This window comes from Colossoma macropomum, unplaced genomic scaffold, assembly GCF_904425465.1.
Source record: "Colossoma macropomum unplaced genomic scaffold, Colossoma_macropomum, whole genome shotgun sequence".
Taxonomy (NCBI): domain Eukaryota; kingdom Metazoa; phylum Chordata; class Actinopteri; order Characiformes; family Serrasalmidae; genus Colossoma; species Colossoma macropomum.
In genome coordinates, this window is record NW_023494791.1 from 28150486 (window position 1) to 28170547 (window position 20062).

The 20062-nt window shown below is 37.8% G+C and overlaps 2 protein-coding genes across 2 annotated transcripts in view; one reads left to right on the forward strand and one right to left on the reverse strand.

The window, feature by feature from the left end:
• LOC118810746 (mucin-17-like) overlaps nucleotides 1–20062 on the reverse strand; it is a 72786-nt gene that overhangs the window by 23495 nt on the left and 29229 nt on the right. Inside the window, 1 exon segment of the mRNA XM_036574772.1 lies at nucleotides 45–117. Coding sequence (XP_036430665.1) covers nucleotides 45–117 — 73 coding nt within the window.
• On the forward strand, nucleotides 5403–13443 carry LOC118810744. The gene is made up of 2 exons (XM_036574769.1): nucleotides 5403–7761; nucleotides 9700–13443. The coding sequence occupies exons 1-2, from the start codon at nucleotides 6396–6398 to the stop codon at nucleotides 13356–13358; spliced, it is 5025 nt and encodes a 1674-aa protein (XP_036430662.1). The 5' UTR covers nucleotides 5403–6395; the 3' UTR covers nucleotides 13359–13443.

The following is a 20062-nucleotide window of genomic DNA, read 5'->3' on the forward strand; positions in this document are numbered from 1 at the left end:
TTTTTAAGTGTACTTGAAACATATCTGTTATGGATTTAACATACATTTTGGAAGGAGTTGCTGCAGAAGTCACAATCAGATTACTTGTAGCCATTGGAGAAACCGTTGTAGGTGAGGCTACAAGAAAGAACAATAATTTGTTAAAGGAACGTTACATTAAAATAGAATAAAAACTATCAATTAAAAGGAATAGAGGAGCTAAGATACACAATACTGTGACTAAACGTACCACTCTGGGTCTTGAGCTCATTAAGGAAGGTGATTGGTGTTTTGGTGTCTCCTTCTTGGAAGCTGTACTCCATGTTACCTTCAACCTGGTTTGCTAACATTCTGGTTCAAGAAAATGAAAGAAATATAATTACAACACTATTTATTGCACAAAGGCATTAAGTTAAAAATTTCACAAAATAAATGGTTTCTGTTGTGAACTAACCTGAAGTCAGATCTCTGGGGTTCAAACAGATCTGCACTAGGTTCATTAAGCAGTGTGTTTAGCTGGAGACAGAAACAAAGGGTTTAAGTTCTAATAACACATTTTATTTAACAATAAAAGGTATTTAAGTGAATCAATTGACTATCAAATCAATGTTGCCCTAATCTCAAATACATTTTCAATTACATATAAAATACTGAGATACACAAATCTTGCACTTTAAAATTATCATGACATATTCTCCCTGTTGTGTGATACGCAGAGCATGTCAAATTGCTCAACAAAAATGCATAAGAAAAGTAATTATTAATATGAAAATTAATAATATAGCTTAAATTAGTCAAGCCACAGTTCTGAAATGGATCAGTAGAATATGTGGATTCAGGAACAAGATCAATCAAGAAAAAAAAAACCTCATTCTGACGCGAGTTAGGCCGCAGCATCAAAAAATTTGTATAGTGAAATTGACTCACAAAGTTTTTTACATTAACCAATTGATGATCTAATCAATATTGCCCAGATCTACAATAAATTTTACATATACATTAATGAAATATACAATCTTGCAATTAAAAATTATTTCTCATCATTTATTCCACATATCACTGTTGAATGATATATGGAGCATATGAAATAACTCAGACACATATATTAGAAAAATAAAGTAATAGCACTATTAATGATATAACTCATATTGGTTGAGGTACAGTGCTTAAACAGATCATTAAAACAGGCACAAGCTGGGCCAAGGTTAAGGATAAAATCTACAAGTTTATTTCAGACCAATTTATGACACAAGTTCTGAAAAATTAATAATTATTTTGACTTACAGCGATGTTGACTGAGTTCTTCACTTGGATGTATGTGTCATTCATGAGGACAGTGCTCTCGGGCATGCTGATATTTGTGACGTTGAATGTGAAGATGATTGCATAGGAAGTTTCTGAAATTTCTGTGGAACAAGTCAAATGGCTTTTAGTTTAATGCATTCAAAAAGGATTTTTGAAACGGTGGTACAATGTTGTGGATAAGTGTACCAGTATAATAAAATTCTGAAAACAACATACTGTCGTAAGTGACATTCAACACTTCAGTAGAATCACTGAGGTTTGCACGTCGAGAGCTGAACAGAGTTCCAGTAGCATTGAGGACCAAAATCTCAGTGGGGACAGGAGAGGAGGAGTTAAACACCAGCCTGCTGTAGACCACTGCAGAACTAAAATTAGAAGAAGTATGTTGTTAAATACTTTCAATGTTTGTCATTTCTTATGGTGTACGGTTATATATTAAGTTATGAAATACTTACATTTTTCTGTTTTGTCTCATTCCTCCTGATGTTGGTAGATAGGTGGTTGTAGCATTGATAGTTGTCAGATTGTATGGACCTGCAATATCTGGGACAGTTACTGGAGCAATGGGTACTGTTATTAAATTAGCTGCTGTACTGAGTGAATTAGTTGTGGTAGTTTCTGAGTTTAATGTCCTTGGTGATGCAGTTGAACCTGCAGTTGCTGGACTTGTAGTAGACTGAAGGGTGGCTGCAGCAGTAGTATACAAACTTGTTATTAGCATTTCAGTTGTTTGTTCTGTGGCTTTAGTTGTTGGCATTTCAGTAGTTCTGTTTGAAGCTACTGTAGTTGGTGAAGCATTTGTAATGTGCTGAGATGGGAATGCAGTAGCAGTTACTAAATCAGTCAGTGCTTCAGTGGTTGTTGTGGGTACTGCAGTAGTATTTATTGTAGTTTCTAGAGCAGTTGTCTGAGCAGTTGTTTGTTTTGTGTTTGTACTAGACTCCACCGTAGACACACTGGTAGTGGGAATATCTGTTGTTATGAGTGTTGCAGTTGTGGCTACCTCAGTAGTAGTGTCTACAGCCATTGCTGTTGTTCCAGCAGTTGCTGGTGCTGTGTTTGTAGTAGATTCATTTCTGGATGCCGTGGTTGTCGACAAATCTGTTGTTACAATTGTAGTTGTTTGTTCGTTATTAGTGGTTGTGGGTACTTCAGTAGTAATTATTGTTGTTTCTAAAGCAGTTGACTGTTTTGTGATTGTAGTAGACTCCACTGTGGAAACACTGGTAGTGGGAATATCTGTTGTTAGTGTTGTACTTGTGGGTACCTCATTAGTCATAGCTGGAGCCGTTGTTGTTTCGGCAGTTGCTGGTGCTGTGCTTGTAGTAGGTTCAGTTGTGGATGCAGGAGTTGTAGTTAAATCTGTTGCTAGTATTGTAGTAGTTGGTGCTTCATTGGATATTGTGGATACTTCAGTAGTAATTATTGTCATATCTGGAGCAGTTGTCTCAGCATTTATCTGTTGTGTGGTTGTAATAGACTCCACTATGGATGCGCTAGTAGTGGGAATATCTGTTGTTAGTGTTGTACTTGTGGGTACCTCAGTAGTAGTGTCTAGATTTATTGCTGGTGAAGCACTTGTTTCCTCAGTTGTTTGTGCTGTTCTTGTAGTAGTTTCAGTTGTGGGTGCAGTATTTCTAGGCAAATCTGTTGTTATAATTGTTGTTGTTGGAGTTTCATTGGTTGTGGACACTTCAGTGTTAACTGTTGTTGTTGCTAGAGCAATTGTCTCAGCAATTGTCTGTGTAGTGATTGTAGTAGTTTCCACTGTGGATACACTAGTTGTGGGAATATCTGTGAGTGTTGTAGTTGTGGGTACCTCAGTAGTCACGGTTGGAGCTGTTGTTATTTCAGCAGTTGCTGGCACTGTGCTCATAGTAGCTATGGTTGTGGATGTAGTAGTTGTAGTTAAATCTGTTGTTATGTTCGTAGTTGTTGGTGCTGCACTGGTTGTTTCGATTACTTCAGGTGTAACTATTGTTGTGTCCAGAGAAGTTGTCTCCACAGTTGTCTGTTTTGGGATTGTAGTAGGTGCCACTGTGGATACACTGGTTGTGGGAAAATCTGTTGATAGTGTTGTAATTGTGGGTACATCAGTAGCCAGGGCTGGAGCCTTTGGTATTTCAGCTGTTGCTGGTGTTGTGCTTGTAGTGGATTCTATTGTAGATGCAGTATTTGTAGTGAAATTTGTTGTTATGATTGTCGTCAGTGCTTCAGTGGTTGTTGTGGGTACTGCAGTAGTAATTATTGTAGTTTCTAGAGCAGTTGTCTGAGCAGTTGTTTGTTTTGTGTTTGTACTAGACTCCGCCGTGGACACACTGGTGGTGGGAATATCTGTTGTGAGTGTTACAGTTGTGGGTACCTCAGTAGTAGTGTCTACAGCCATTGCTGTTGGGGCACCGGTTGTTCCAGCAGTTGCTGGTGCTGTGTTTGTAGTAGATTCATTTCTGGATGCCGTAGTTGTAGACAAATCTGTTGTTATGATTGTAGTTGTTGGTTCGTTGGTTGTTTTAGGTACTTCAGTGGTAATTATTGTCTCAGCAATTGTCTGTTTTGTGATTGTAGTAGATTCCACCATGGACACACTGGTAGTGGGAATATCTGTTGTTAGTGTAGTAGTTGTGGGTACCTGAGTAGTCATGTCAGGAAGTGTTGTTGGTGAAGCAGTTGTTGGTGCTTTGTTGGTTGTTGTGGGTACTTCAGTAGTAATTATTGTCGTTTCTAAAACAGTTGTCTTAGCAGTTGTTGGTTTTGTGATGGTAGTAGACTCCTCTGTGGAAGCACTGGTAGTGGGAATATCTGTTGTTAGTGTTGCAGTTGTGAATACCTCAGTAGTACTGTCTGGAGCCGTTGTTCTTGGTGAAGCAGTTTTTGGTGCTTCATTGGTTGTTGTGATTATTTCAGTTGTAACTATTGTCGTGTCCATAGAAGTTGTCTCCGCAGTTGTCTGTGTTGTGATTGTAGTAGGTGCCACTGTGGATACACTAGTTGTGGGAATTTCTGTTGTTAATGTTATAGTTGTGGGTACCTTACCGGTCATGGCTGAAGTCATTGTTATTTCAGCAGTTGCTGCTGCTGCACTTGTAGTAGGTTCGGTTTCGGATGCCGTAGTTGTCGGTAAATCTGTTGTTAGTATTGTAGTTGTTAGTGGTTCATTAGATGTTGTGGGTACTTCAGTAGTAATTATTGTTGTTTCTAGAGCAGTTGTCTGGGCAGTTATCTGTTGTGTGGTTGTACTAGGCTCGACTGTGGACACACTGGTAGTGGGAATATCTGTTGTTAGTGATGTAGTTGCAGGTACGCCAGTAGCCAGGGCTGGAGCCTTTGGTGTTTCAGCTGTTGCTGGTGCTGTGCTTGTAGTAGATTCTGTTGTAGATGCAGTGTTTGTAGTGAAATTTGTTGTTATGATTGTCGTCAGTGCTTCAGTGGTTGTTGTGGGTACTGCAGTTGTAATTATTGTAGTTTCTAGAGCAGTTGTCTGAGCAGTTGTTTGTTTTGTGTTTGTACTAGACTCCACTGTGGAAACACTGATAGTGGGAATATCTGTTGTTAGTGTTGTAGTTGTGGGTACCTCAGTAGTTATAGCTGGAGCCGTTGTTGTTTCGGCAGTTGCTGGTGCTGTGCTTGTAGTAGGTTCAGTTGTGGATGCAGTAGTTGTAGTTAAATCTGTTGTTAGTATTGTAGTAGTTGGTGCTTCATTGGATATTGTGGATACTTCAGTAGTAATTATTGTCGTTTCTAGAGCAGTTGTCTCAGCAGTTATCTGTTGTGTGGTTGTGATAGACTCCACTGTGGATGCACTGGTAGTGGGAATATCTGTTGTTAGTGTTGTACTTGTGGGTACCTCAGTAGTAGTTTCTAGAGTCATTGTTGTTGGTGAAGCAGTTGTTTCCGCAGTTGTTGGTGCTCTGCTTGTAGTAAATTCAGTTGTGGATGTAGTATTTGTAGGCAAATTTGTTGTTATAATTGTTGTTGTTGGAGTTTCATTGGTTGTGGACACTTCAGTGTTAACTGTTGTTGTTGCTAGAGCAGTTGTCTCAGCAGTTGTCTGTGTAGTGATTGTAGTCATTTCCACTGTGGATACACTAGTCGTTGGAATATCTGTGAGTGTTGTAGTTGTGGGTACCTCAGTAGTCACGGTTGGAGCTGTTGTTATTTCAGCAGTTGCTGGTGCTGTGCTTTTAGTAGATTCAGTTGTGGATGTAGTAGTTGTAGTTAAATCTGTTGTTATGTTTGTAGTTGTTGGTGCTTCATTGGTTGTTGTAGGTACTTCAGTAGTAATAATTGTCAGTGTTGTTCTTGTGGGTACCTCTGAAGTAGTGTCTAGAGTCGTTGTAGGTGAAGCAGTTGTTTCCATATTTGTTGGTGCTATACTTGTAGTAGATTCAGTTGCGGATGCAGTATTTGTAGGCAAATCTGTTGTTATAATTGTTGTTGTTGGAGTTTCATTGGTTGTGGACACTTCAGTGTTAACTGTTGTTGTTGCTAGAGCAGTTGTCTCAGCAGTTGTCTGTGTAGTGATTGTAGTCATTTCCACTGTGGATACACTAGTCGTGGGAGTATCTGTGAGTGTTGTAGTTGTGGGTACCTCAGTAGTCACGGCTGGAGCTGTTGTTATTTCAGCAGTTGCTGGCGCTGTGCTCATAGTAGATATGGTTGTGGATGTAGTAGTTGTAGTTAAATCTGTTGTTATGTTCGTAGTTGTTGGTGCTGCACTGGTTGTTGTGATTACTTCAGTTGTAACTATTGTCGTGTCCAGAGAAGTTGTCTCCACAGTTGTCTGTGTTGGGATTGTAGTAGGTGCCACTGTGGATACACTGGTTGTGGGAAATTCTGTTGTTAATGTTATAGTTGTGGGTGCCTCAGTGGTCATGGCTGAAGTCATTGTTATTTCAGCAGTTGCTACTGCTGCACTTGTAGTAGGTTTGGTTGTGGATGCCGTAGATGTGGGTAAATCTGCTGTTAGTATTGTAGTTGTTGGTGCTTCATTGATTGTTGTGGGTACTTCAGTAGTAATTGTTGTCATTTCTAGAGCAGTTGTCTGAGCAGTTGTTTGTTTTGTGTTTGTACTAGACTCCACCGTGGACACACTGGTAGTGGGAATATCTGTTATGAGTGTTGCAGTTGTGGGTACCTCAGTAGTAGTGTCTAGATTTATTGCTGTTGTTCCAGCAGTTGCTGGTGCTGTGTTTGGTGTCTCAACAATTGTCTGTGTTGCAGTTGTAGTAGTTTCCACTGTGGATACATCAGTCATGGGAATATCTGTGAGTGTTGAAGTTGTGGGTACCTCAGTAGTAGTTTCTAGAGTCATTGTTGTTGGTGAAGCAGTTGTTTCCGCAGTTGTTGGTGCTCTGCTTGTAGTAAATTCAGTTGTGGATGCTGTATTTGTAGGCAAATTTGTTGTTATAATTGTTGTTGTTGGAGTTTCATTGGTTGTGGACACTTCAGTGTTAACTGTTGTCGTTGCTAGAGCAGTTGTCTCAGCAATTGTCTGTGTAGTGATTGTAGTCATTTCCACTGTGGATACACTAGTCGTTGGAATATCTGTGAGTATTGCAGTTGTGGGTACCTCAGTAGTCACAGCTGGAGCTGTTGTTATTTCAGCAGTGTCTGGCGCTGTGCTCGTAGTAGATTTAGTTGTGGATGTAGTAGTTGTAGTTAAATCTGTTGTTATGTTTGTAGTTGTTGATGCTTCATTTCTTGTTGTGGGTACATCAGTAGTAAATATTGTTGTGTCTAGAGAAGTTGTCTCCACAGTTGTCTGTTTTGTGATTGTAGTAGACTCCACTGTGGATACACTAGTTGTGAGAATATCTGATGTTAATGTTACAGTTGTGGGCACCTCAGTGGTCATGGCTGGAGTTGTTGTTATTTCGGCAGTTGCTGGTGCTGTACTTGTAGTAGGTTCGATTGTGGATGCAGTAGTTGTAGTTAAATCTGTTGTTAGTATTGTAGTTGTTGGTGCTTCTTTGGATGTTGTGAGTGCTTCAGTAGTAATTTCTAGAGCAGTTTTCTGGGCAGTTATCTGTTGTGTGGTTATACTAGGCTCCACCGTGGACACGCTGGTAGTGGGAATATCTGTTGTTAGTGTTGTACTTGAGGGTACCTCAGTAGTAGTTTCTAGAGTCGTTTTTGTTGGTGAAGCAGTTGTTTCCGCAGTTGTTGGTGCTGTACTTGTAGTAAATTCAGTTGTGGATGCTGTATTTGTAGGCAAATCTGTTGTTATAATTGTTGTTGTTGGAGTTTCATTGGTTGTGGACACTTCAGTATTAACTGTTGTCGTTGCTAGAGCAGTTGTCTCAACAATTGTCTGTGTAGTGATTGTCATACTTTCCACTATGGATACACTAGTCGTGGGAATATCTGTGAGTGTTGTAGTTGTGGGTACCTCAGTAGTCATGGCTGGAGCTGTTGTTTTTTCAGCAGTTTCTGGTGCTGTGCTTGTAGTAGATTCAGTTGTGGATGTAGCAATTGTAGGCAAATCTGTTGTTATAATTGTTGTTGTTGGAGTTTCATTGGTTGTGGACACTTCAGTGTTAACTGTTGTCGTTGCTAGAGCAGTTGTCTCAGCAATTGTCTGTGTAGTGATTGTAGTCATTTCCACTGTGGATACACTAGTCGTGGGAATATCTGTGAGTGTTGTAGTTGTGGGTACCTCAGTAGTCATGGCTGGAGCCGTTGTTTTCTCAGCAGTTGCTGGTGCTGTGCTTGTAGTAGATTCAGTTGTGGATGTAGCAATTGTAGGCAAATCTGTTGTTATAATTGTTGTTGTTGGAGTTTCATTGGTTGTGGACACTTCAGTGTTAACTGTTGTCGTTGCTAGAGCAGTTGTCTCAGCAATTGTCTGTGTAGTGATTGTAGTCATTTCCACTGTGGATACACTAGTCGTGGGAATATCTGTGAGTGTTGTAGTTGTGGGTACCTCAGTGGTCACGGCTGGAGCCGTTGTTATTTCAGCAGTTGCTGGTGCTGTGCTTGTAGTAGGTCCAGTTGTGGATGTAGTAGTTGTAGTTAAATCTGTTGTTATGTTTGTAGTTGTTGGTGCTTCATTGATTGTTGTAGGTATTTCAGTAGTAATAATTGTTATTGTTGTTCTTGTGGGTACCTCTGAAGTAGTGTCTAGAGTTGTTGTAGGTGAAGCAGTTGTTTCCATAGTTGTTGGTGCTGTGCTTGTAGTAGATTCAGTTGTGGATGTAGCAATTGTAGGCAAATCTGTTGTTATAATTGTTGTTGTTGGAGTTTCATTGGTTGTGGACACTTCAGTGTTAACTGTTGTCGTTGCTAGAGCAGTTGTCTCAGCAATTGTCTGTGTAGTGATTGTAGTCATTTCCACTGTGGATACACTAGTCGTGGGAATATCTGTGAGTGTTGTAGTTGTGGGTACCTCAGTAGTCATGGCTGGAGCCGTTGTTTTCTCAGCAGTTGCTGGTGCTGTGCTTGTAGTAGATTCAGTTGTGGATGTAGCAATTGTAGGCAAATCTGTTGTTATAATTGTTGTTGTTGGAGTTTCATTGGTTGTGGACACTTCAGTGTTAACTGTTGTCGTTGCTAGAGCAGTTGTCTCAGCAATTGTCTGTGTAGTGATTGTAGTCATTTCCACTGTGGATACACTAGTCGTGGGAATATCTGTGAGTGTTGTAGTTGTGGGTACCTCAGTGGTCACGGCTGGAGCCGTTGTTATTTCAGCAGTTGCTGGTGCTGTGCTTGTAGTAGGTCCAGTTGTGGATGTAGTAGTTGTAGTTAAATCTGTTGTTATGTTTGTAGTTGTTGGTGCTTCATTGATTGTTGTAGGTATTTCAGTAGTAATAATTGTTATTGTTGTTCTTGTGGGTACCTCTGAAGTAGTGTCTAGAGTTGTTGTAGGTGAAGCAGTTGTTTCCATAGTTGTTGGTGCTATACTTGTAGTAAATTCAGTTGCGGATGCAGTATTTGTAGGCAAATCTGTTGTTATAATTGTTGTTGTTGGAGTTTCATTGGTTGTGGACACTTCAGTGTTAACTGTTGTCATTGTTAGAGCAGTTGTCTCAGCAATTGTCTGTGTGGTAATTGTAGTCGTTTCCACCGTGGATACACTAGTCGTGGGAATATCTGTGAGTGTTGCAGTTGTGGGTACCTCAGTAGTCACGGCTGGAGCCGTTGTTATTTCAGCAGTTGCTGGCACTGTGCTTGTAGCAGATTTGGTTGTGGATGTAGTAGTTGTAGTTAAATCTGTTGTTATGTTTGTAGTTGTTGATGCTTCATTGCTTGTTGTGGGTACATCAGTAGTAAATATTGTTGTGTCTAGAGAAGTTGTCTCCACAGTTGTCTGTTTTGTGATTGTAGTAGACTCCACTGTGGATACACTAGTTGTGAGAATATCTGATGTTAATGTTACAGTTGTGGGCACCTCAGTGGTCATGGCTGGAGCAATTGTAGGCAAATCTGTTGTTATAATTGTTGTTGTTGGAGTTTCATTGGTTGTGGACACTTCAGTGTTAACTGTTGTCGTTGCTAGAGCAGTTGTCTCAGCAATTGTCTGTGTAGTGATTGTAGTCATTTCCACTGTGGATACACTAGTCGTGGGAATATCTGTGAGTGTTGTAGTTGTGGGTACCTCAGTAGTCATGGCTGGAGCCGTTGTTTTCTCAGCAGTTGCTGGTGCTGTGCTTGTAGTAGATTCAGTTGTGGATGTAGCAATTGTAGGCAAATCTGTTGTTATAATTGTTGTTGTTGGAGTTTCATTGGTTGTGGACACTTCAGTGTTAACTGTTGTCGTTGCTAGAGCAGTTGTCTCAGCAATTGTCTGTGTAGTGATTGTAGTCATTTCCACTGTGGATACACTAGTCGTGGGAATATCTGTGAGTGTTGTAGTTGTGGGTACCTCAGTGGTCACGGCTGGAGCCGTTGTTATTTCAGCAGTTGCTGGTGCTGTGCTTGTAGTAGGTCCAGTTGTGGATGTAGTAGTTGTAGTTAAATCTGTTGTTATGTTTGTAGTTGTTGGTGCTTCATTGATTGTTGTAGGTATTTCAGTAGTAATAATTGTTATTGTTGTTCTTGTGGGTACCTCTGAAGTAGTGTCTAGAGTTGTTGTAGGTGAAGCAGTTGTTTCCATAGTTGTTGGTGCTGTGCTTGTAGTAGATTCAGTTGTGGATGTAGCAATTGTAGGCAAATCTGTTGTTATGTTTGTAGTTGTTGGTGCTTCATTGATTGTTGTAGGTATTTCAGTAGTAATAATTGTTATTGTTGTTCTTGTGGGTACCTCTGAAGTAGTGTCTAGAGTTGTTGTAGGTGAAGCAGTTGTTTCCATAGTTGTTGGTGCTATACTTGTAGTAAATTCAGTTGCGGATGCAGTATTTGTAGGCAAATCTGTTGTTATAATTGTTGTTGTTGGAGTTTCATTGGTTGTGGACACTTCAGTGTTAACTGTTGTCATTGTTAGAGCAGTTGTCTCAGCAATTGTCTGTGTGGTAATTGTAGTCGTTTCCACCGTGGATACACTAGTCGTGGGAATATCTGTGAGTGTTGCAGTTGTGGGTACCTCAGTAGTCACGGCTGGAGCCGTTGTTATTTCAGCAGTTGCTGGCACTGTGCTTGTAGCAGATTTGGTTGTGGATGTAGTAGTTGTAGTTAAATCTGTTGTTATGTTTGTAGTTGTTGATGCTTCATTGCTTGTTGTGGGTACATCAGTAGTAAATATTGTTGTGTCTAGAGAAGTTGTCTCCACAGTTGTCTGTGTTGTGATTGTAGTAGACTCCACTGTGGATACACTAGTTGTGAGAATATCTGATGTTAATGTTACAGTTGTGGGCACCTCAGTGGTCATGGCTGGAGTTGTTGTTATTTCGGCAGTTGCTGGTGCTGTACTTGTAGTAGGTTCGATTGTGGATGCAGTAGTTGTAGTTAAATCTGTTGTTATTATTGTAGTTGTTGGTGCTTCTTTGGATGTTGTGAGTGCTTCAGTAGTAATTTCTAGAGCAGTTTTCTGGGCAGTTATCTGTTGTGTGGTTATACTAGGCTCCACCGTGGACACGCTGGTAGTGGGAATATCTGTTGTTAGTGTTGTACTTGAGGGTACCTCAGTAGTAGTTTCTAGAGTCGTTTTTGTTGGTGAAGCAGTTGTTTCCGCAGTTGTTGGTGCTGTACTTGTAGTAAATTCAGCTGTGGATGCTGTATTTGTAGGCAAATCTGTTGTTATAATTGTTGTTGTTGGAGTTTCATTGGTTGTGGACACTTCAGTATTAACTGTTGTCGTTGCTAGAGCAGTCGTCTCAGCAGTTGTCTGTGTAGTGATTGTAGTCATTTCCACTGTGGATACACTAGTCGTGGGAATATCTGTGAGTGTTGTAGTTGTGGGTACCTCAGTAGTCACAGCTGGAGCCGTTGTTTTTTCAGCAGTTGCTGGTGCTGTGCTTGTAGTAGATTCAGTTGTGGATGTAGCAATTGTAGGCAAATCTGTTGTTATAATTGTTGTTGTTGGAGTTTCATTGGTTGTGGACACTTCAGTGTTAACTGTTGTCGTTGCTAGAGCAGTTGTCTCAGCAATTGTCTGTGTAGTGATTGTAGTCATTTCCACTGTGGATACACTAGTCGTGGGAATATCTGTGAGTGTTGTAGTTGTGGGTACCTCAGTAGTCACGGCTGGAGCCGTTGTTATTTCAGCAGTTTCTGGTGCTGTGCTTGTAGTAGGTTCAGTTGTGGATGTAGTAGTTGTAGTTAAATCTGTTGTTATGTTTGTAGTTGTTGGTGCTTCATTGGTTGTTGTAGGTATTTCAGTAGTAATAATTGTTATTGTTGTTCTTGTGGGTACCTCTGAAGTAGTGTCTAGAGTTGTTGTAGGTGAAGCAGTTGTTTCCATAGTTGTTGGTGCTGTACTTGTAGTAAATTCAGTTGTGGATGTAGTATTTGTAGGCAAATCTGTTGTCATAATTGTTGTTGTTGGAGTTTCATTGGTTGTGGACACTTCAGTGTTAACTGTTGTCGTTGTTAGAGCAGTTGTCTCAGCATTTGTCTGTGTGGTGATTGTAGTCGTTTCCACTGTGGATACACTTGTCGTGGGAATATCTGTGAGTGTCGTAGTCGTGGGTACCTCAGTAGTCACGGCTGGAGCCGTTGTTATTTCAGTAGTTGCTGGCTCTGTGCTTGTCGTAGATTTAGTTGTGGATGTAGTAGTTGTACTTAAATCTGTTGTTATGTTTGTAGTTGTTCGTGCTTCATTGATTGTTGTAGGTATTTCAGTAGTAATAATTGTTAGTGTTGTACTTGTGGGTACCTCAGAAGTAGTGTCTAGAGTCATTGTTCCAGGGGAAACAGTTGTTTCCGCAGTTGTTGGTGCTGTACTTGTAGTAGATTCAGTTGTGGATGCTGTATTTGTAGGCAAATCTGTTGTTATAATTGTTGCTGTTGGAGTTTCATTGGTTGTGGACACTTCAGTGTTAACTGTTGTCGTTGTTAGAGCAGTTGTCTCAGCAATTGTCTGTGTAGTGATTGTCATAGTTTCCACTATGGATACACTAGTCGTGGGAATATCTGTGAGTGTTGTAGTTGTGGGTACCTCATTAGTCACGGCTGGGGCTGTTGTTTTTTCAGCAGTTGCTGGTGCTGTGCTTGTAGTAGATTCAGTTGTGGATGTAGTTGTTATAGTTAAATCTGTTGTCATGTTTGTAGTTGTTGGTGCTTCACTGGTTGTTGTAGGTACTTCCGTCGTAATAATTGTTAGTGTTGTACTTGTGGGTACCTCAGTAGTAGTGTCTAGAATCGTTGATGTAGGTGAAGAACTTGTTTCCGCAGTTGTTTGTTCTGTGCTTGTGGTAGATTCAGTTGTGGATGCTGTATTTGTAGGCAAATCTGTTGTTATAATTGTTGTTGTTGGAGTTTCATTGGTTGTGGACACTTCAATGTTAACTGTTGTTGTTGCTAGAGCCATTGTTGTTTGTGAAGCAATTGTCTCAGAGGTTGTCTGTTCTGTAGTTGTATTAGGCTCCGTTGTGGATATACTAGTAGTGAGAATATTTAATGTCAGTAAATACAAAGATTATTATTGTGACACTTTTTTCATTGCTCAATATGCATTTCTATCATTAATTAAGAATAACTGAATTGGTCACATTGATTCAACTGCATTCAACCAAAGATTTTAGAAATTTAAAATATCTACTCACGCTTGGGCGTCTGTCCCCGTAAGTATACACCACATACAGACTGTTAGAAAAGAAAAATATTTTTTTCATAATTACATAATAGTGCTCAAATCAGGGGCAGCTAAGAAGTGGAGCAAAGTGATATACTGAATCAATTGTTCTTTAAGAAAGAAAGTAATGCTTTCATTGTTTTGCATATCTATCTTTCTATCTATCTGTCTATCTATGTAAACTGAATGAAGACAACGATGTGTAATTTATTTCTTTGTGCTAAACAAAATTCAATCTTGATGACATATTTATTATAGGCAGGCATATCAGTTTTACTTACGTATGGTGAGGAAAATGTTTTTTCTGCTGCCGTCATATTTGCGGAAAGGAAACCTATGGATCAATTTTTATTAGTTTTATTGCTTTTGTCAAACTTTTTCAATGAACAGAAAATATGTTGACTGACATTTTTATTGGTTATGTTTTGTTGAGGCAATTTTTGTCTAACACTGAAATTTCTGGTCATTCAGTAACTGCTAAATGACAATATTTGGTTTTGAAATTTGAAGTGAAGCGTGTGGAATATTTATATGTGTCCTCCTGGGCTTAATGAAAGATGCAAGCGAATACTCAACTTCTGAATATTTTAGAATTGTCTTCAGTTTCTTTTCACTCTCAGTCTCATTTTAAATACAGTTTCCATTCAAATATGTAAATTCACACACACCATTCACTTGGTCTGTCAATTTAAGATGTGGTTTAAATGTCCTACATGTAAGCAAGTGATTACAAATAAACAGTAAAAGAAGCTACATTATGCACAAAACAGGGAAAGGCTAAACAACTGATTCTAAACATGAAAATTAAATAATTAAATAGACACTAATATAGCCAAAAAGTAGGAAATACTCAAATACCTTGTTTTATTCTTCAAAATCATAACCATCCAATCTGAGGTGCTGATAAGGTCACTGTATCTCTCTGGGATTCTGCTATATGTGCAAGGTCACTGTGGAACGGTTATTTATCAAACAGACAGACTGACGTAAAGGAATGTAACTGTGCTGGCCTCTCCCTCTTACATGCGCAAATCTGTCCTTTGGGTGTACATCCTTACACTGATGATTATTACTGAGTGAATTCCAAACATGCTATTATTACTGACTGAAAACCAAGTGTCACAAGTGAACACCAATCAGAAACACTCTGTCCCTTCACAATTATCAGGGAACACCATGATCTAAGATTAAATCTGGTTTACAAATCATTGTTTAGTGACAGTGATTTAGGTTTTCTCTGTGATTTCCACATTTCACTAGCATATGATAATAATGCTTAATCGGTTGTGCTGTTACAAATGGAATTTTTATTGCTTTATTTTTCTTAGAAACATAAGAATTTTTACACTAAATACTTTGTGTTTCACATGCAACTAATTATTTTTTACAAAACAACAGAAAATCCTAATTTGACTGTAAATAAAGGTATTAAATTATCTGCAATAAAACCAATCAGATGAGTATTGTTCATGCAAGATGTTCATCCAAAGTCACTTTCGATCAATAAGAACAGATTTTGTGACAGTTTTCTTTATCATGCATTATCATAAATTTAGGATATGGACTTATCACAACAGCAACAATAATAGTATAATATTTACTATTATTATTATTTTTATTATTGTTATTGTTTAAGTTGTTGTTGTTGTTATGATGATTATTATTATTTTTATTATGTGGTTAACATAATTTCCTTCGATTTTACCTGTAAATATTTCAGTTAAGTTATCGTTATATGCATATCACTAGTGGTAAATAAACCTTGAAGAGCTAAAAGGTGTTGAAATATAAGATAGGCATGAGTCCTTACTGTTTCCCCACCTTCGGCTTCATTATCTTTAAATATTGCACCACTTAAGGGATTATACTGAGGAATTATACTGTATTAAGAGATTTGTTAGTTTTTGTTTAAGCACAAAACAGTACATTAGATGTTGTCTTATTTTATAATTCTCTCAAGATAGTTGTTTAAAGTTATATTTTCTTTTTGTGTCATAGCATTTAGTTGTAATAATACTAAATCAGTTTATGTTTACAATAGATGTCTGAAATCATGTGTTCATTCTGTAGCTGCTGTCGTGTCCATAGTAGGGACTCTGGGTCTAAGCCTTTTTCTCTATGAAAACAATCAACAGTGTTTTCGAAAACTAAAATGTATGTTTTCCCCCCAGGGTTCACTGAATCTGGTTAGAAATGGATGAAAATTAATACCTAACCCTAATTGTCTCTAGATGTATTGCACTTAAGCGGATAGTAGATAGGATTAACTAAAAGGAACAAGAGATATATTTGCAGTGACACAAATGTGTGATGTTTAAGGTCTGTATAAGGAGCTTTAAAATAGATCTAATTACAGCGTGTTCTAATTGAGTCTGCTGACGTGATGGGAGTAGAAGCTTTTGTTCCACCCAAACATGTTCCGCAAGACTGAAACTTGTTTTGCTATGAACTTTGCTACCTCACAGAAATTGGAAGAGCCCAGAAATCAGTAAAGTACTTGGTAATAAACAACTAAACTACTAAACAAATGTAAAAATTTTTGATAATCATACTAAAGTGCATGCATGATTTAACAATATTTATATAATCAGTCATAGTCATTTTGGTATTGAAATTAGCCTTTTCATAAAGCTTCATCTGTAATAATATATAAAATTATTTTGCAGCATTATCTTCAAAAGATAAGTAACCTGACTGCATTGTTATATTTCAAATAATAAGCTAACAGAATGTAAGACACATATTGTTCTGTTAACTCCCTATTATACTCTCTATTATTATTTAATCAACGTAAAATGTTATTGCAGCCAGGTTCTTGGATTTTTTTTAAAACAACAAATAAATTTGACAGTGGATACACAAAATGTATATTATTATATATATTAGTGACAGTGCTGCTTTGGGAATAAAGACAAAGGCCACACGTGTTGTCCATTTGTTGTGACATTTGCATTCAGAACATGTGGGGGCTCTAAGTGACAAGAATAAAGAGAATAAATTTTGTTTCTTAAGTAAATGCTATGCTACACACAGTTCAACTTGGAACTTGAAAAGTAAAATTATCTTAAATGTAATCCATTTTTTGTGATGATTTGTTATTATGTTATTATGTAATTTCATTAAGATTACTAAACCTATTTATTGATTGTTTATAGCTTCTTTAATTTCTTTATATTTACTGATACCTAGTGAAACTGTCCTATACCACTGGCTTTCTGTTTACTTCCTTCAACCAGTATTTCTTAAACCAAACAAAATGATCTGCTAAGATAATTTTATATTTTTTATATATTATATATTATTATGATTTTCTAAGTGTTTATACTCTCATTATATAGTGTATTATACTGTTTAAGGGCTGAAACATCCCATCAGCACTCATCATCAAACGTTTCAGGTGTTTTAACGCCTTTGGGCCAAAAATGTTTCATTGTGTGCTTTTATCAACAATAGTTTGGAAAAGAAACTTGTCAAATCGTTATTTTGTCAAAATCCTGCTCTTCACACTAAGAACACATTGAATAATTAGCAGGTAGCTGCTTAATGTTAAATAAAAGGATTATTATCATTTTCATTTAAAATATAACAGTGAGATCATTTACATTTTGATAAAAGGCAAAGTGTATTGAAATGTTTGATGAGCACCTTTATCAGCCAGCCAAATTATTATCTCTCTTATTTCACACTCACAAACATAAACATGACTGCCATCTCATATAAATCTTTGTGGCTACACTGGTTTTGTGAGGGTGTGTCTACAACAACATGAACCGCTCCCTAACTCGCACACACATACAAAACACCTGATAAATATCTCTTCCCCACTGGCACACAAATATTTTTACATGAAAGTCAGTGCCAAATACACTGCAAGGACAAAGGTATTGAGACAACCTCTTAATCATTGAATTCAGGTGTTTCATTCACTTCTATTGCCACAGGTGTTTTTGTGAAAGAATGGGTCATTCTAAAGAGCTCACTTAATCAACTGTGAGTGGTGTTATTAAAAATGTGGAAGTGCTTAGGAACCACAGCAACTCAGCCACGAAGTGGTAGACCACATAAAGTAACAGAGTGGAGTCGCCGAGTGCTGAGTTGCATAGTGCATAAAAGTCACCAATGTTCTGCTGACTCAATAACTGCAGGGTTCCAAACCTAAAGAAACCTTAATGCTTCAGCATACCAAGAGATTTTGGACAATTGTATGCTTCCAACTTTGTGTGAACAGTTTCGGGAAGGCCCTTATCTGTTCCAGCATGACTGTGCACCAGTGCACAAAGCAAGGTCCATTAAGGCATGGCTGGGTGAGTTTAGTGTGGAAGAACTTGACTGGCCTGCACAGAGCACTGACCTCAACCCCATTGAACTCCTTTGGGATGAACTAGAACAGAGATTGCAGGCCGGGCCCTCTCGTCCAACATCAGTGTCTGACCTCACCAGTGCTCTTCTGGATGAATGAGCAAAAAGTCCCACAGACACACTCCAAAATTTTGTAGAAAGCCTTCCCAGAAGAGTGGAAGCTGGAAAGGGGTAACTTATTTCATATTACTACCTATGGATTTAGAATAGGATGTCATAAATGCCCCTGTAGGTGTAATGTGTAGATGTCTCAATACTTTTGTCCATATAGTGTATAAAAGGATACATGGTCTGTGTCCAAGACAGATCTTTTTAAAGATAAGAATGGCATTACTATAATTCAGAAGTATTATTCTCTTTCATGGTGGAAAGAGAAGAATATTACTACATTAAATCTATAATTACAGAAAATCAGCTTACACGACTTAGGATTTTAGAAAATTACACGAAGTGGCTGTGAAAAACAGAAAGAAAATAACCCTGAAGAAGAACTGTGGTGTAATTGTCTGTAACCCGTTACTTTATTCCACTATGTCTTCTCACAAGCTCGTGGTAAATCAATTGGAATTCTGTCTGTTGTTCCAGAGGTTTAGCTAAAGGTGTGTCAAAGGCAGGTGGAATGTTTCTCTGTCTCTGAGTCACACAAATATGCACGCATGAATGTCGGAAACAAATATGACGAAGTATAACAGTATAGGTGGTTTTGGTGTGTCTAAGAAAGGTGGAACCTCTCTCTCTCACACACACCTATTTTCAAATTGTGCAATAGTTTGCTGTCTCAATGCACTACTATGCAATTCTTAAATTTCTGGCTCCTAAAATGAATGCAGTTCCTGCATTTATAATTACAATACAATTACAATAGCAACATTTTATGCATTTAAGCTCAGACTGTTCCCTTGGCAAGTTGGTGTATCAGTAAAGAATTTGTGATGATGATTCTAAGAAGGTGGAATGTAAACTCTGCAAATGGTGTTTTACTTACAGTACAACTGTAAATACAATATAAAAATATTTTGTATTTTTATTTGACCTTTATTTAACCAGGGCAATCTTACTGAGACTAAAAATCTCTTTAACAAGTGAGCCCACGCCAAGAAAGCAGCGTAAAACAGCCAAAAAGACAATCAACAAAGGAACAACACCACCACAGCCAACAAAATCAAATTAAAAACAAGAACAAACAGAATGATACAATTCTTTAACAATTATCTTAAAATCAGTCAAGGAGATAAAAATTTCTGCAAATCATTCCTCGCAGATGATACATTGTAACTAAAAGCTGTGTTGCCGCATTCAGACCGTACTATCGGAACGTCCAACTGAATATAACTATTAAAACATTAATTGTGTCAAAACTTTATTCGTTGATAAGAATACAGACAAATATGAAGGAAGCTGACCATAATCGCTGTATAGTCTTCGCACTGAAAGTGGAGGCCAACCAAACATTTCATAAAGTTCACAATGATGAGTTGAATATCTAGCGCTTGTTATAAATCTTAATGCTGAATGATAAACAGAGTCCTGTGAGTGCAACGTTGTCTTTGAGGTATGTCTATAAAGAATATGACCATAATCTAAAACAAGTGACAAGGTAGCTTCAACTACTTTTATAATCCCAATTTTAACTTCTTTCTCAATTGATTATTCATATATTAATATGTTTTTGAGTCTTATTTTGCACAAAAGTAGATTATCTCATTGATTCCTTTTCATCACTCGACAGCTATGTCCCTGTGTTTCTATAGACGTTAGTATTTCATTCCACATCTGTTGAAATGGTGGGCTTATTAGGGGAATTTAAATTTTTTTTGTAAATTTACACTACTACTACTATTACTACTATTACTACTACTAATAATAATAATAATAATAATAATAAGAAGAAGAAGAATAGTAATAATAATATCTGATTACACATAAAAATGAATAAAGATTACATTGATAACATTGATAACATTGACACCTTTTTTTTTCCTAGCATGTGTGTAAAGTTTAACCATGACAGCACACCCTTTAAGCCCGTAATTGCTAATGTTTAAAAATGACAAAACTGACACAGAACTGGAATACTGTATATCAAACCATTATTCTCTAAGTGATCAGAGAAGCTATCTTTTCAAATGGGAAGTGACATATCTAGATCAGAGCAACACTGTCATATAGATGATTGATTCACTAATGTATCTCCGTATCTTGTTTTTTCACTTTTTACATTCTATAAAGGAAGAGGAACACACATCGGCCTGA

Coding starts and splice junctions, on each gene's coding strand:
- LOC118810744 (XM_036574769.1), top strand. CDS start 6,396: ATGAGTGTTGCAGTTGTGGGTACCTCAGTAGTAGTGTCTAGATTTATT. Junction 7,762..9,699: donor TGTGGATGTAGCAATTGTAG/GCAAATCTGTTG, acceptor GAGCAATTGTAG/GCAAATCTGTTGTTATAATT.